At 27.9% G+C, this 17,755-nt stretch overlaps 1 protein-coding gene across 2 annotated transcripts; it reads right to left on the bottom strand.

Annotated features, from left to right (window-relative positions):
• Positions 1–509: 509 nt before the first annotated feature.
• Positions 510–15,998, bottom strand: LOC100167349 (cullin-3). 2 transcript variants are annotated; one of them, XM_016801713.1, is made up of 14 exons: positions 14,760–14,813; positions 9,126–9,323; positions 8,864–9,049; positions 8,288–8,491; positions 8,041–8,220; positions 7,750–7,944; positions 6,711–6,887; positions 5,330–5,500; positions 5,158–5,268; positions 3,666–3,787; positions 2,190–2,427; positions 1,932–2,101; positions 1,739–1,877; positions 510–1,665 (listed from the first exon to the last, which is right to left on the bottom strand). In XM_016801713.1, the coding sequence occupies exons 1-14, from the start codon at positions 14,811–14,813 to the stop codon at positions 1,513–1,515; spliced, it is 2,298 nt and encodes a 765-aa protein (XP_016657202.1). In that variant the 3' UTR covers positions 510–1,512. The 2 variants fall into 2 exon arrangements, with proteins under 2 accessions (XP_016657202.1, XP_016657203.1); XM_016801714.2 differs by lacking the exon at positions 14,760–14,813 and adding an exon at positions 15,449–15,998 and having other exon boundaries at positions 1,513–1,665.
• Between the last annotated feature and the right edge of the window lie 1,757 nt (positions 15,999–17,755).

Raw genomic sequence — 17,755 nt, 5'->3', positions numbered from 1 at the left:
TACTCCCGCCATAGCACCATATGCAAAAAAACTGTTTAGCAATTTTGTATGCAATCCGGCGTTAGACTAATATTAGCTAGTTAATAAAAAATCAAAAAAAATTCTAGGACATTATATATTAATTAAACTAAAGGATACAATTACTATTGATGAAAACAAAAAGTTCATGATTTAGTAAGCCACATAAAGTGTGTATGTTTCACTATATTGAAATCCTCCAAAAATGGAATGTAGAAAATTGTTTGCATATAAATACCAAAATGGATCATTAGATACATGTTAACTTAAGTTAATTTTTCATACAATTATTCATTTAGGTGTACTCAAAAGAAAAAAAAATTATAAAATTATAATTTATACATAATATTGTATAAATTTTATTTGTATCAATAGTAATCATTATCTAGTAAAGTATTATTGGTTATATTTCAGTACGAAAAAAAAAAACATTTTATAATTTTATTATTCATGTGCAATAAAGATTGTCCTGAAATAAACAACAATTCGAGTTCATTTGATAATACATATATTTAAAATGGAATAAACACATTTTATGCTTACAATACAAGAAGACCATAGATGAAAACGATCATTATCACATTAAACTTATGATTAATATTTTTTTTGGTTTTTGTAAATAGTGACTGGAAATTATTACTGGATCAAGTTAAGATACCGTGTAGCACCTGAAAATTTGTCACACATTTATAACATTGCTCGATATACATTCCATTTCTATGAAAAACATTAAGGAATCTATTAAGTATTTGTTCATTTAATCCTGGTTTTTTTTTTTTTTTAATAGGAACAATGGGTCCCTAATTTAATATGTGCATGTGTTCTCATGCTAAGAGGTACTACTATTTCAGCTGGATAATATTAGATTGAAACAGTGATTTCGGGAGCATTAAATTTACATTCCTACTAATCTGACCATTTTCGTTAGTAACACCAATTTATTTCTAAATAAGTTTCGGACAGACTAATTTTTACACACAAAATGTGTATATTACTAAATTGACAATATTAGAGTTGAACTTTATGAATAATTCCAGTTTTTTTTTTACAAAACGATGGTGTTAAATATTAATATTTGTACACAAATTTGTAAATTAATTACTATTGTCCATATAACCAAATCTTAAATTAAAAATTTGTAGTTAAATTGTGTTACCATAAATTATTCTTTATATTGTTGTATGAACGAGTAAAATAAAATTTGAGTAAAACAAAGATGTGTTACCAACATTATTCAATTTACTTTAAATTAGTTACCTTTGTAATATAAAAAAAACAAAATACAAAATTTTTTTATCCAAGTCTGTAAGAAACATTTGAAATTGTCTCACAATGTTCATTTCAAGTACACCATTTCACCTACTTAAATCACATTTCAATTAAAGGTCATCCTGCTGAAATAATAAGTGGTATATCTTAACGTGAACACCTGTATAATATTCAGTTGTCAATTTTTACATAGGAAGACTCAATATACAATTTTAAATACACATTTTATGCAACATAAAGATAAGTTTTCCTATCTTCTGTTGATCTTGCAAGGTATTCTCTTTCAATTAGTCCTTCAATTCTTTTTTTGATAATAACCGGAGAAGGTAAGAATCTGACTTTGAGTTGTTCTACGACTTCCAACACTAGAGTATTATGCTAAAAAAATGGACATAATTGTTAAAGTTAATATTTCACGTCAAACAATGATAAAAATTGTATTTCAAATTACAATCAATTTTTTCCGTGATTTCATAACGCGTACAATTGCAGCTTCAATTTCATGCTTACGGTCCTCATCTACCTTGCTTCTAGTTTCTTTTCTTTCTGGTTCAGTTTCCCCTTTAGCTGCGACTGTTTGGATTTTCACTCTAAAATTAACAGATATTTAGTTACATGATTTCAAATAAAAATATATCGTTTACCTATGCAATTTCGATGTAAATAACTCATTAACACAGAATTCATGAGTTAATTCTATTTCTTTACATTTAGGAGTCTTCAAAAGTATACGCTGTGAGGGTTTTCCTAATGCTAAAGATTGTAATGCTCTAATCAAATCTTTGTCAGGAATATCAGTTTCACTTCGTATGTCCTAAAATTTTATTTTTAACACATTAACATACACAATAATTGTTATATATAAAACAAAGTTTGAACGAATATAATGTTTAATAGCTTACTTCAAAAGTTAATTTTTCATGAGTATTGAACATTAAAAGAATACACATCTGATAAGTCGACACTTGAATTATGTGTCTTCGCACGCTAGATGAGCTGAGAGAATTAGCTGAAATAGATACAGTTGTCAATAATTCATTGTCTGGTCGTCTTGAACCGTAGAATACAGCATTCAAATCAGCTGACCCAAGTTGTGGTTGCAATGTTAGTTGTCGACCGTTATGTTTCCCCAGATAAAAACTGTTATGAAATAATTTTTTTAAATTACGAAAAAATAAATAAGTTATTAATTAATAAGCTTTTTATATTAAAGGTTCCAATCATGTTCAGGCATTTGTGTGAATAGGCATATGTGCATAATGTGAAAATCCTACTCAATATTTTCTATTTTCACCGGCTCATATTCCACTCATTCACTTATTGTACTCACTTGTATGGATTGTAAATTGTTGTTAAATAAAGGAGTTTTAAAAAAAAAAAAGTTAAGATAGTATTTCTTCATACATATTTAAAATTTTTTATCAACTTAATTAACTGTGATAATATGTTATCTAGTAGATAATCCCTGATAGCTTAGAAATATAGAATTGACAACCTATTTAGTATAATAGAAGTTTTTTTTTAACAACAATGTAAGTTGTCTTTATGTTTGATAATTTTTATATCCTAAGCTGGATAATGTATACAGTATAAAGATTTTTATCCAGTTAACAAATGAGTCTTGACAAGTAAATTTTTAAGCGAATAATTAAATAATGAATATTGATTGTGTTACTTATTAAACAATTATTCAAGTTAGTAAATCAATCTAATCAAATTAATTCAATGTGTATTAGATAAGACATTAAAATAAAATTGTTTTATCTTTTTAAAAATAGAATAATTTAAGTTTAGAAAATACAGAGAAACCTTGATAACTCGAATGTCTGTAAATTGAATTTTCAATAACTTGAAGTGTTATCTTCGCTCATGCATTCCAATAAGTACACACAATTTTTCTATAACACAAATGTTTGATAGCTCAAATTTTTTTCACCCCAATTCATTCAAATTATCAAGGTTTAACTGTATATTTTTGTTGGAAGAAAATAATAATAAATTAATATTTAAAATTCTATATTCAATTGTGGTCATAATGTGTAAAAAGTTAGTCAATAACTAAATATGAATTAATTTAGTTTAGAACTATTAAATAGTTATACTATGCTATAAATATTTACAATTTATCATTAAAAATGATAAATATGACAATCATTATAATATATAATGTGTACATCGTATGATATTGTGACAGTTCAGATTTATTAAATTTATTAAGGTTAAACCATGATATATAACTTTAATTGAGATATAAATATAATATACATTTATGATAAATTTATAAAATAATTATCGACATTCATATTATTTAGATGCGCTAAACGTCTCTCTTTGGCTGGAGTACAGGTATTTATATTATAAGTATTATTATTACTCACTTTCGATATTCTGCAAAAGCACTCCTAGGAACCAACGGCACATTGCATTTTGATAATGCATGGGTAGGCCAAAACCCCGTGGTTAATACTCTCACAGTAAGATCCACGGCATGTAAAAACGGCTAAAATAAGATTTTTTTAAGAAAAAGTTGGTTAGTTGTATACAAAAAATGAATGGGAGAAATAAGGATGGTAAGTAGTAAAAGTTAAAAAATACAAATTTTTTTACTTTTTTATAAATAATTATAAGTCTATTCAAGAAACAATATTTATTGATGAAAATTAACATTCAATTAAATATAAATAATTGTGAATCCTAGATAAGGTATATTAGTGATGGGCGCAACCGACTAGTTTTGACTATCAATTGTCTATCGATAGTTTCAAAAACTACCGAGTGATTTTTCAATTGAATAGATATTATTATTCAATGATTGTTTTTAAAAACAATCGAGTAATTCACTCGATAGTTTTCTTTCGGTAGTTGCATACGTCTTACACCGACTAGTTCTGACTATCGATAGTTTTCATTCGGTAGTAAATAGTAATACACGGCTAGTACCAACTAGTTTTGACTATCGAGTTAAAAAAAAACAACCGAGTGATTTTTCGGTATTTTCGACCGAATTTACTTGATGATAATTTGGGATAGACATTTTAAAGACACAAATATAAAAAATGAAATAACCAGCCTTGATACTCGATAGTCGAATCTCGAATGACAACAAAATAGTAAATAATAAATAATACATAACCTTACCTAAAAAGTAAAAATTTCGATAGTTCGATTAGTTTTCAATAGTTCGATAGTTTTTCGAAAGTTCGATAGTTTTATAAAACAACCGAGTAATTAGATAGTTTAAACTATCGAGTACTTCGATAGTTTTCACTCGGTTGTGCCCATCACTAAGGTATATCATAAATAAATAATATAGATCAATTGAGAAATGGGTATAAACTAATATAATTAGAAATATATTTATACTGTATAATATCTAAATGAACATTAAATAAATTTAATATCTAAAATTATACACAGAAACTCAATAACTTGAAATTCAGGACCCAAAATAAAATTTGAATTTTGGATAGAAAAAATAAATAATTTGAATAAAAGAAAATTGAAAATTGTATTACATTTACAATATTTAAAAAGGTAACCACATGTTTGTTATTTAATTTACTTTGTATTTACTATTTATTGTATATAAATATTATAATTCATTAAAAAATATATATTTGAAGTTATATGTGATGGTTTGTGTAACATTTTTATATCGATGAGTATCGAAATGTTACATGGTTCATTTTCTATGCAGTTTAAAACTATATGTACAACTTTCTTTTTCGATACATAATTTTAACATTTTTTATTATTCTTCCAGATGGAGGGTTAAAGTAGTATTGGGTGTAAAATAAAGGATAAATAGAGATTATTTAAAATATGTCCTTAAGCTTGTGCAACATATGATATTATACTTATACTACTTACATTATTAGACTTCGCAGCGTATTCCTTAAATTCTTCCATGATAGTGTTAGATACGGACATATCTTTAAACATACCTTCCAGTTTTGAAGTGAATTGACAGCCACACTCAGTCTATATAGAAATCATATAATCATTTGATTTAAAAGTTTTCACCAAATAAATTAAATATTACCTTGAGTTTAGAGATCATATTTTTTTCATTGTCATTGCTGACAGATTTATTTAAAAGTAATCTCTTGGCTAAATGCTGTTTATAATACCTTTCAAATACATCTTTTTCTTGAAGAAAGCGGAAAATAACCATGGCTTTGTCCAAGACTACCTCTACGTCATTTTCAGTTAACTGCAATAATATATTAGCACTATTAAATGTACAAATTAAAAATGAAATGTTAAATGTTAGACAATTTCTAAAGAATAGTATGTCATCCTCATAGAATTAATGATAATCCCTTATAAAATAAAATAGGTATCAATAAATATAAATAACTTTAGATATGAAATATATTAATTCATTAAATGTGCGAATGACTTTCAAGATTCGTGGACGTCGTTTTATTAAATACAAATATATTATACAATTATTTTTAATAAAAAATTCATAATCAAGTGTTAGTTTAATTTTAATGATAAAATAAAAGTATTCATTATTGTGATATATGATAAACTAATACTAATAAATTAATTCATATTGGTCATACACATTGTTAATACGTAACAACAAATTTGTTTGTCATCACTTTTTAAAAAAGTCTTGTTTACTACACATGAATCCCCTCATTTAAAGTAAACAAATTTAAAAATTATACTATTAACACAGAATAAGACAATCAGAATGGACACTGATTATAAAATATACGGGGAATATAGGATAAAAAAATAAATCAATGCCACCATGTTTTTGGAGGACTAATCAGTGTTATTCAATTTCGAATGTTATCAATGTTGTCTTATTCTGTGTTATCACAGAATAAAACAATGAAAGTGATTTGATTACAGCGGTGATATCAATTTGTCCTCCAAAAAGATGGCAGCCGAGTGTCCAGAGACTGCTATTAATGTCTTTTTGAAAATTAATTTTTACAATTTTTTAAGTCTTGAAACTTTTGTGAAAAAATTATTTATTTTTACAATTTTTATCATTATTGTTTTGTTGGAATTTTAGTTTTATAAATGGCAACATACATTTTATTTTCATATATTCGAAGAAAATATATTCTGTTTTACATTCAGATATTAAAAATGTATATTGTCATTATAAAATGTAAAAGAAAACCTAATAACTATAATGAAAGGGAAGAGAAAAATGTTTATTTTTTTCAAAATTGTTGTTACAATTTAAAATTATGTTAAAAAAATATTTTCAAAAACGTTAATATGTTTTGAAATGTGTATGGTTCTTTGATAAAAGAATCACAAAAACTAGCCAATGCAGAACTTTTTGATTGGTTTAAAAAGTTTTGTTAGCTGATAAGTATTGTAATACATTTATACATTAATTTCTAAAAAAATAAATAATTAACTGTTAACTAGTAAACAAATATTATTATTACCCCACGCACTCCCTTTTTCAATTTCTCATCAACAAATAAAGATAGATATTCTGGTGACTTAGAATTGATGTTGAAAAAATATTCAAAATCAGCAGCAATCATTTGTTTAAACATCTTATCATTGTTAAACGAATGAACCAAAAAAAAATCAAATCTATCTTTGAGATCCAACAAACTCTGAAAAAAAAATATTTGTAGAAATATTAATAAAAACAATTATATAGAGTGGAAATTGAATATAACAACATTGACTATTATGCCAGCACTGATAAAGTGACTAAAGTATGTCAGTCACCAACATTTTCCTACTATTTTCATGTTAAAGTATATGGTTATAAAAATTACGCTATAATAACTATACTCTATTCAGAATAAGATTGTACCCCGGTGGCCAAGTTGCGCATGGGCGTGGCAGCGCCCAATGCGTTGCTGCTGTAGTAGGGACAGCGTCTGACCATATGTCTGACTGCCGCCCAACAAAAACTGATTGCCAATGGGATACGATCTCATTCCAAATAGAGTATATACTACTAAAGTATCATAGGACAATAATATAACTGTTATTGTTTGGTTATTGCGTATAACATCTACAACCCAATGGATATAATTTTATAATGTAGATAATAGTTAATAAGATAATGCAATTGATGTCACTCTTCTTTTTTTTTTTTTTTTATGTAATTTTAGCTTAGTCAAGTCAATTTGTGAACGTTAAATTAATTAACGGAAGCATTTAATATTGAAAAAAAAGTACTTATTTAAATTAAAAACAATGTTGACATTGCGAATTATTATTAATATTTACTTAATATTCATATGATATGTAAACTTATAACTTTCAAATAAAATAAATGTTGATGTATCCAAAATGTTAGTTTCTATGTTTTCAAAGCTAGTCTCTTTTATTATGACAAATTTTCCTGGTCCATACAAAGTCATTACAACCGATTTCCACTAAACTTCATATTATATAAGTTAAGATTAATTTTTATCATTATAATTTGGGATATTATATTAATGCATTAAAATTTTTAATAACCTGAATATAGTTGACTGCGTTAGTATTAATATCTTCTCCTTGAACAAGTGATTTTCCTAATTCCCGTAAATACAAACTAACACTATCAGACATGGTTTTTAAACCTTCAGGAACGCGAGATAATAACTTGTACATGCATGCTAAATCGTCAATTTTGTTGTTCTTCAACATGTATACAACACCAGAATTTTCCATCTTAAAGAAAAACATACAATTATTAAAATAATTTAAGAGATAAGCACATAAATTAATTAAATTTCAGATTAAAATAATTTAACTGGGGATATTTACCTCAACAATTATTTTCATGTTTCTTTTGATTAGTTCTACTTCAATAACCTCAACAATTCGACTTTCAGTTGAATCATCTAGGTAATGTTTTGCTCGATCTGATTCTTCTATAATTCTAGATTCAACTTTTCTAATATAAATACATGCACTGTTTTCATCTAAAAACTTTTGACTTTCCATCTGTAAATATGCAATATTAAGGTTTCAGTGTTATTATATATCTATAAATATTTAAGTGCATAGATACTTTATAAAATTCAGCAGATTGTTCCAAAAACGGTTTTTCAAAATCTTCTTCATAAACAATGCGCCCAGTAATTCCAAGAATCATTAACATTTGACATGCATTTTTAATGGCTATTCGATCAACTACTTCACCTTTTCTTTCAAGTTTTATCAAATTCAACAGAGTCATCCGAAGATGATCACGAATATACCCATAGCGAACAATCTGATAGAACAAATAATATTGTTAATATAAAAATATATAATATTTTGCATTTAAAAATATGTTCATAAATCTTTAAATGTATGTAATCACTTATTTAATATATTATTGTAAGAGAAATAACAAAAACATTTAGGTGCTAAACTCTATTCATGTTAAGAAGGAACCTTAGCTAGTAACTTGTCGTCACTGCCTGCAGTCTTACAGATAGTTGACGCAGTAGGGAAGATAAAAGGAAGGTGGTCAGGTCACAATGTTGATAGTCAGATTAAAACTGGTCTCTGCTGAGGTACCTTCTTAACGTAAATATAGTGTAGTAAACTATTTACTAGTTAGATAATAATATTAATATTAATTTAAATTTGTATAACTTACTAGATCACGAAACAAAACGAGACCCAAATTATAAACATTGTCAACTTCATTATGTTTAACATAAACTCGGTCCATGTACATCAATATGTCACGTATCATCACCATAGAAGTTTGATGGTCATTCCAAGCAACATTTAAAACTTGTAAAAAATTGTTATTTAATGCCTTAAGAACATCTTCTCTGACCTAAAAATAATAATTGTATTATAAATTTGATTATAATGCCTTTTTACATGTAATATGTTATTTTTAAATATTTTACCTTATTTTCTAAATGGTTTATTACAGCTTCCTTCATGCCAGTATACAATTTCTCACCATGTTTCAGCAATACCATGGTATAGGCATTTCGGTACAGTTCTTCAAAACTTAGACCAGAATTGTTTTTCTTTTGAATTTCTTGAATAGCATTTTTCAATAACACCCAAATATTATCAATTAATTTATCATCCATTGACATCTGAAATAATATAAATATTAAATATTATTATGCCCCATACTAAATAAATGAAAAACTTCATAATAAATAGTTGTATCATTAATAAAAAAAAATGTTCATAGAATAACATATTCTATGAATTATTTCTATAGTTCAGTAATCATTGAAATTTAAGTTAGTATGCATTTTAATAAAAAAAAAAACATACGTATGTATGATCTTTCTTATGATAAATTAAAAAAAACAAATACAAATAAAAGAACAATTGTAAAAAATTACTAGACATCGATTAATTTAAATAATATTATAGTATAGACTTAGAATATAAGGTTTGAAAACTGATCCTAATCGGTTGTCCTCTTAGTGAGCCAGATTTAGTTCCAATTTTACTCACGAATGCTGTATGTTATACTTATTTGAGTTTATAATTTTATAAGCCATTTTGGCCAAGGCTCAAGATTCCATCAAAATCTAAAATCAACCATTGAACCGCAGATTATATGAAAATAGTATTCATAATTTCACATAATCTGTTTTTGAACCATGACAAAATAAATTCAATAAATAAATTTAGACTGTTCCGTTTGTGTTTATACCTATGTGTTGGTCATTGGGAAAAGTTGAGTTTATGTTTGGTTTTATTTTTTTGTCCAGTATGGACCTGGCATTTAGTTTTAACATTTTAATTATCACATTATATAACCTCATATAAGTATTGCCTGCCAGGGAGCAGAGTTAAATTTGAACTAAAACTGCCTCAACAAGTGGATACCAATTACAGTTTAGGCATTTAAAAGGTGGGTGGGTGATAGTTGACAGAACTTATCTTCTGAGGACTAAGATTAACAGGAAACGAATAATATTGAACTATAGTGGGAAATGATCATCATCTGTTACAGATTGTCGATGAGCAATTAGGGTGCTATGTTTTAATAGATGATTAGGTATAATGATGTCCTAGACCTAATCATGTATTTATCATCCATGGTTTCATCATTGGATGAGAGAAACAAACTATAACTAACCCCCCCCCCCCCCCCCCAAGTCATGAAAAAGAAATAAACAGTAGTTGATTTCTCTCTGGTTGATTTTTAAAGACTTATAAAGAATTAAAATAAAGTTTTAAATGCAATATTTATAAACCGACAGTCAAAAAAAAAAAATTACCTATATATTATTATTATATACTATTATTGAATAATAAGTCCACAGAAATCTGTTATTATGATACCTTACTCTAATTATATAAATTATATTTCTATATTATATACCTATTACCTACATATTATCATATTCACTACAGAGGTAATATACCTAATATGAGTGAATTATGATTAAAAATAAATGTCGAAAAATGTAAATTTATTAACAATTGGTACCTACCAATACAATTAATTGGATATGATATAAATATTTAGGATGTATCAAATATTTATCCATACTGAATTTAGAATTTAAATTAAATAAAATGATATAAACTAGGTACCTATTGTAATTTATTTTGTATATAGTAAGATATTTTTAGTATATCTATATGGTAGTGTTAGAACTGTTTGAAATCTTAGACTACTTGAAATTTTTATATAGCAATAATTTTTATATGGCTGTCGCAATACTGGCGCAAACAAAAAAAACAGACAGTAATAGAAAAAAATATATCGCAACTAGGACGTTAAACACGTGAGCCCGCAAGTACACAAGTTTGAGTTTTTTATTAATCAGTAAAAATAAAAGTATTGAAGGATCTAAAACTGTCGTAACACCATCAAAAATTACATTGTAAACCGTTAACAATTGATTTTGACACCAGGAATGGGTTAAAATTCTCATTAAAATGCGCGTTATCGTTTGGTGAATCCAAAATACTCTTTTATGAAAGAGAAAGCTAAAAATATATATATATAATTGAGTTTAAATAAATAATGCATAATACATAACTCCTAACTACCTAAAATAATTTTTATTTCGTGAAATATTTTTCCAATTCGTTTAAAGCTAATGGCACAGATTGTTCAGATATTCTTGTAAAATAAACTAATAGGTACTAATAAAAATATAATTACAACATACAATTTATTTAAGCATCAAGTATCATATTATTTATTCATAATATACCAGTACCTATTAATACCTTTTATATCAATAGCTTAGGGAAATAAGTATATCAAATAAAATATTTTATAAAATCAAATACAGTTAGGTACCTAACCTAACTTAGTATTTAACATGTGTTTTAAGGAAATAACTTCCTTGGTGAAATAATTATTTACTACCTATTTACCCAACATTTAACTATTTATTATTTATTTTTACATAAACCTAGTCTTTACCTACGAATATCATAGTGTGCATCAAGAAAAGAAAAAATTCAGTAGGTACTTTCTACAAAACAATATATTAGTAACCTACCATCTATTTATTAAATTATGTATTGATACTAAATTTTATCGGAAATTAAAATGCATTAGTACCTACTTATTTTTAAAAGCTAAACCATAAAATAAAAAGTATAGGTACCTAATCAGTAATCTTGTACCCAATACTAATATACAATTAAAACTTAACATGAGTCATAAGTGGCAAATACAAATCTTGCGTTGTATGAAGACAGCCTTTAGTCTATGTTGATTAAATTTAAGGCTTAGTTTATTTAATTTTAGCTGTGTTAGGTGAATGCGAGGGTAATATTATCAATATACATTTTATCTGGACCGTTTATACAGAAAATTTGAATAGTAAAATTGGTAAAAAGTACTTACTAACATAATAATTACAAGAGCATTTAAAGATGTTTATTTAAAAAAAAAAAAAAACTGTAGGTACCTATATTATTATTTACCTTAATTTAAATAAGTATAGATTGTATTGTATCCTGGCAAACACCTACATTAGAATTTAAAATAAATTTAAATGGAATTTGAGGTTGGTATTTTATTTATGAATTAGAATATATTTTGTAGTGTATGATGATTGCAATTATCTAACAGAAAGAAAAAAAAATTAAGTTGTTATGGTTTTTATCTTTGTTTTTATTTGAGTACTTATAGTCATTACTAATTAGTATATTTCTAATATAAATTAATCTAATAGTAATTATTTTTACATGGATGTTAATTAATAAAGTAATAATATACGTTTGTAATTTGAATCACTTATGAATTATGATTTGATAACAGCTAATATCTATAGTACAATTTTTAAACAAATCCATTGAGTACATATAAGTTACGATGAAATGTTTTTAAAAATATGAACACACATTTCGCTTGTTATGTTACCACTTTGGTACATTCACTTATGGTGATACATTATCTGTATCATATTTCAAATCGTTAAGTTTTTGTTGAGGTTTTTGTCTAATATCTGTTACTTCAGTCTGGGCGACTACCAAAACTCGTATATTCATAATATAATTGTATTTTTTTTTAGTCATATGTACCCAAGTTATTACAGTACAATATATAAGACATAGGTATTCTATTAACTACCGATTTACTTGTTAAGTATGTTCATACTTACTTCCAAGTACGGATTTTCTTTAATATGTTATAGGTAGGTAATTTTACCTTTTTAAATTTTATAGGAATGTTATATGTGTAACGATATAATTTAATGATTTATGATTTTATTTTATTTTCATGTTATTAAAAATTATAATACAATTATAATATAATTACCTAATTTGAGTACGGCAGTCTTATACATTTACCCAATCTTCACTTCTAAAACCATCTAAAATAGCTATCAGGGTACATATTATATATTTAGATTAATCTTACCTATTTTAGAAACACACTTAACACATTGAGTGCCAAGCCAAAAATGACAAAACTGACCATTCTGACCGGGACATATTTTTTATAATGTGTTTATCATATAAATGTGTATCATTATCAATACACACGGCACAAATAAACATATTAGGTAGTTGTGTATTGCAATTGATACACATGGCACTCAAAGTGTTAATATAATTTGCAATCTAGCTTTATTTGATTAATTATTTTACTATAAATATGTACCTACCTAGTTGATTTAATAATGCAAATATAGAAAGCCTATTTAATTATAAATAAAAAGGTAAATTATTATTGTCTTTATTAAAATATATCTAATCTAGTCAAAACTATAATTATGCCAAGTACCTAACATTAAAAACAACATTTGGTTTTTCAAACATAAAATGCCAAACAACTGATGAAAACTATAGGCAGGGTTCAAAGTACTGGATCCAGTTATATAACCCATTGAAAACCCAACAAACAAACTTTAAACTGCATATTTATTTTTATTAATTTTTAGTAATAATAAAAACACAAATATGTAAGCAAAAACATTGAATATTATAATTTTACTTTTCTTAATTATAATTAATTTTAAAGTTTTAAACACATATCAATAAACATTACATATTAAGTAATAATAATAAAACAACTTAAAAGCACTTTTTAATGTTTACTGGTGAATAGTAATAAACAAATTAACTGTATAATGTAATATAGGAAGGCACACCAAAACTTTTTATATTTCTTTATAAGTTTCTTAAATAGGTATAATCAGTGCTCGAAATGGGGGGGGGGGGGTGCGCAGGGGGACAGAGCTCCCTTACTATTTTTTAGTCCCGTGTTGAGTAATTGCGCCCACGGAACGCAGTTTATAAATCGTTGGGTTAAGCTCCTCTACTTAATTTTTCCCAATTCAAGCACTGGGTATAATAGTTATAACTTATAGGTAATAAGTTATATTTAATTTTATGTTTTAAGTTTTAATCGAGGTTTTAATGTTTAGGAAACTGCCCTAGTAAAAAAGTGTCCAGAATCGGCATTCATTTGAATATATTAAAACCTATTAAAACCCATTATTACCCTCGTTATTACCCATTAAAATCCATTTAAACCCAACCGGGTAGGGGTTTTTTGAACCCTGGCTAGGTATAGGTATTTTATTGAGTCTAGAATCTTATTTAAAGACAGTCAGGATAGCTATATGTATACACAAATACCTACTTCATAAAAACCGACCAAGTGCGAGTCAGACTCGCGCACGAAGGGTTCCGTACATAAACATGTTGGCAATACTGCTTATATTATGTATTCTAGGATTTTTAGTATTTGCTGTTATATCGGCAACAGAAATACATAATCTGTGAAATTTTCAACTATCTAACTTTTATGGTTCATGAGATACAGCTTGGTGACAGACGGACGAACAGACAGCGGAGCCTTAGTAATAGGGTCCAGGTTTACCGTACGGAACCCTAAAAATGAATAGGTGGTGAAAATGTTCAAAATAAATTCAGTTGCAAGGATATAACCGAGGATATAACTATTAGGTAGATGGGTAGATACTATAAAGATTAAATACCTATGGGACAACCATCATGGCTATGTGTGTCATGACAGCAATAATACTATCTGAGTAACAGAGAATACTTGACGATAATGTTGATGGACTCACCGGGAAAGCTTTGATGCGCAAGTTGGTGCGTTTCTTTGGTACACCGTTCATCATTCTGCGTTTGATATGGTGGGCATTGAAGTGGAGCAGCGAGAGTCTACAATAAGACTGTTGACGTAGTTTGTCAGGCGGCTATTGTAGAACTGATCGAGCTCACACTCATTCCCGGGCGACCGCAGCAATGAAAATCATGTCAACGGACGGATGGATGGTGAACCCAAAGATTGACTTGGGCAAGACAGGGAAAAAAAGCGAAATAAAAGACTCCGTTCGCACCTCGCACTGGACTCGCAGTTGGTGACGCTCGGCGACGCACTTCAACGGCGACAGTGAGAAGGTGGCAGTCTCGGGACTGGTCTCACGCAGACGAAAAACACACCGAAAATTCAATTAAATGTTATAGGAACTAGGACGTAAAGTAACGCTAAAGCGCACTGACGCACACAAACACTGTTTCTCGAAAATCGCAATCACTCCACACACACACACACACACACACACACACACACACACACACCTGTGAACGCGTAGACTATGGGTGGAGGTGGGAAACTGACACTGGCGGCTACGTATTATAGGTACTACTATGTGTGTAGTGAAAATGTTTATTGCTATCTAATATAGTTAACTATTATTGTAATATTGCCGTGAATCGCGATGATAAACAAATAGAGGTAATCATAATTTACTAGCGTCTGTGTCCGTCTCGCCGCGGCGGTGATCGAGTTTTGTGCACTGTTCGTCTGCCACTCTGCCGCCCAGTCCGGCGAAAAATGCTGATCGTTGGTGCTGGTGCGATTTCGGCGACGGACTATCACGCGGCGAGTGAAAGCTGAAGTGTGAAGACTACGGATTAATGATTACTGTAAACTATTATTATTATTAATTTCGAGTATAAACGACGGTGACGGTAACGGTATAGAATTTAGATACTGGATAACAGTCGAGTAGCTTATCAATATAAGAAAATGTCTGGTAAAAAAAAAAAAAAAATGAAAATGCGAGTCGAGTAGTTTGCGCGGCTGCGTTAACGAGTACAGGAGAACCAAGCCATACAATATTCTTCTAAATAATATGTTTCTTAGTAGTAGTTCTTCTCACTACCGTCGGCGGTGGCGTCGGCCCCGTTCCAAATTATTTTGTATCTATATAATATAATATTATTATTATTATTATTGTCTACGCGTCGACTACGACGACGAACCGCTACTGTGCGTGTGTACTAATGTACTTTGTTAGCCGTGGTATGCGGTGCGCGTGCGGATTTGCTTAGAGTTAGACCACAGCAGCTGCTCTTGCGCTGAAATTTCGCGTTTGTGTGCGCGTTATCAGCTCTTATCGGACGGTCCGCGAGAGGAGATGATGTAACGTTGCGCATCGGTTACTGCGGCGCGGTCGTGCTTACGCCGAGACAAAAATATTATAATTGGACGTCAGTGGTAATTAGGTCTAAACACCCAACAAATTTAAGGGTGTAAGTTTGAAAACCTACCTACTCGGCAACCCATCTATATTCCACTATTATTATCACTATACGGTAATCGGAATTCGGAATAAAAATCCCCAAGAAAAAAACCCCGGAAAAAGAATTCCCCGACGAACAACCACGAAAAAAAAATTCCCCGACTACAATATTACTCACAAACACATGCAAATGGTTGAATAAATATTTTTTAAAGGTTAATTACTTTCTATAATTACCACATTATTAATATTTAATTACAAATAGTATATCATTCAAGAAAATTATATATAGTGATAATACAATATTAATGATAATACAAAATTATCTAGGTGACTAGGAGTATACGTACTATATATATTTATTGTGATTGTGTAGGTTTTAATAATAGGCATATATTATAATTAATTTATAATTAATTATATAAATTATAAATACTTATCTATGAATAATTTTTTAATTAAATTTAAAATCATTTAAAAATTAAAATATCATATAAAAAAATCCACGAAAAAGCATAGATAATGTTCTTACTTTGAATTCATTTTTGCAAAAACATTGTATTTGCATACCAATTTTCTCAAAATAATCAGTAATTTTTTGGTAAAATTATGAAATACTTGTATAGTTATAACTTGTATTTAAGACCTTGTATTAAATTGTCAAGCCATAGCTATACACATTTAATATCTTATACGTTTTGAACTACAAATTAATTGTGGTTTTGTAAGAATTTAATTTGAACTTTGAAAATTTATAAAAATATATCGATAATAATTTTAAATAGGTAGCTACAATATAAAAACGTATGAGGGACCTTGTATTAAATTTTTAAGCTTTTTTACCGAACAAATAATTAGGTATTTATTGACATTTTTAGGGAAAAACTAAAATTCATCAAATACAATCCAAGCGATTAGCGAAGACAGCTTATAATTTTATGAATGTCTGAAGCACAAGGTAGATAAAATACGGTGTAAACACTAGACACTCGGCGTCGAAAATTGAGTCGTATTTTGACGGCATTTAGCACGGGAATTGTCCGCCAGGGGCCCAGGAGCGATAAGAAGGCTGATTCTTTAAATAATTCTATATCCGCATTAAAACTTTAGAAACAAATGTATAGTTTACTTCCCAAACGCTTTTTTGGAACTTTTTTTTGGAAATGTTAGTATTTTATGCTCAACGACCAACGTGTTGATGAAATCAGAATTTACCTGTCTTCAGTGGTGGTTCTTATGTAAGTACCTATGTAACTACGAGTATCATATAAATTAAAAATTTAGTTAATAAGAATAATACTACCAACTAGGTATTAATTAATAATTATTATTAATTATAATCATTTTGCATTGAAACTGATAAAACAGGGTTAACAGTTTGAGTGTATTATCGATACCTATTTATAATTATAAATTTATAACTATAGGGTTAGGATTTAAAGGCAATAATATAATCAATAAAAAAAGCATTTAAAATGCAAATATAATTTAATTTAATATAAAAAAGCAATTACAAAAAAAATGTATTAAAA

Source organism: Acyrthosiphon pisum, chromosome X, assembly GCF_005508785.2.
Source record: "Acyrthosiphon pisum isolate AL4f chromosome X, pea_aphid_22Mar2018_4r6ur, whole genome shotgun sequence".
Taxonomy (NCBI): domain Eukaryota; kingdom Metazoa; phylum Arthropoda; class Insecta; order Hemiptera; family Aphididae; genus Acyrthosiphon; species Acyrthosiphon pisum.
Note: the sequence above shows the minus strand (reverse complement) of the source record. Positions and strands in the feature narration are given on the sequence as shown.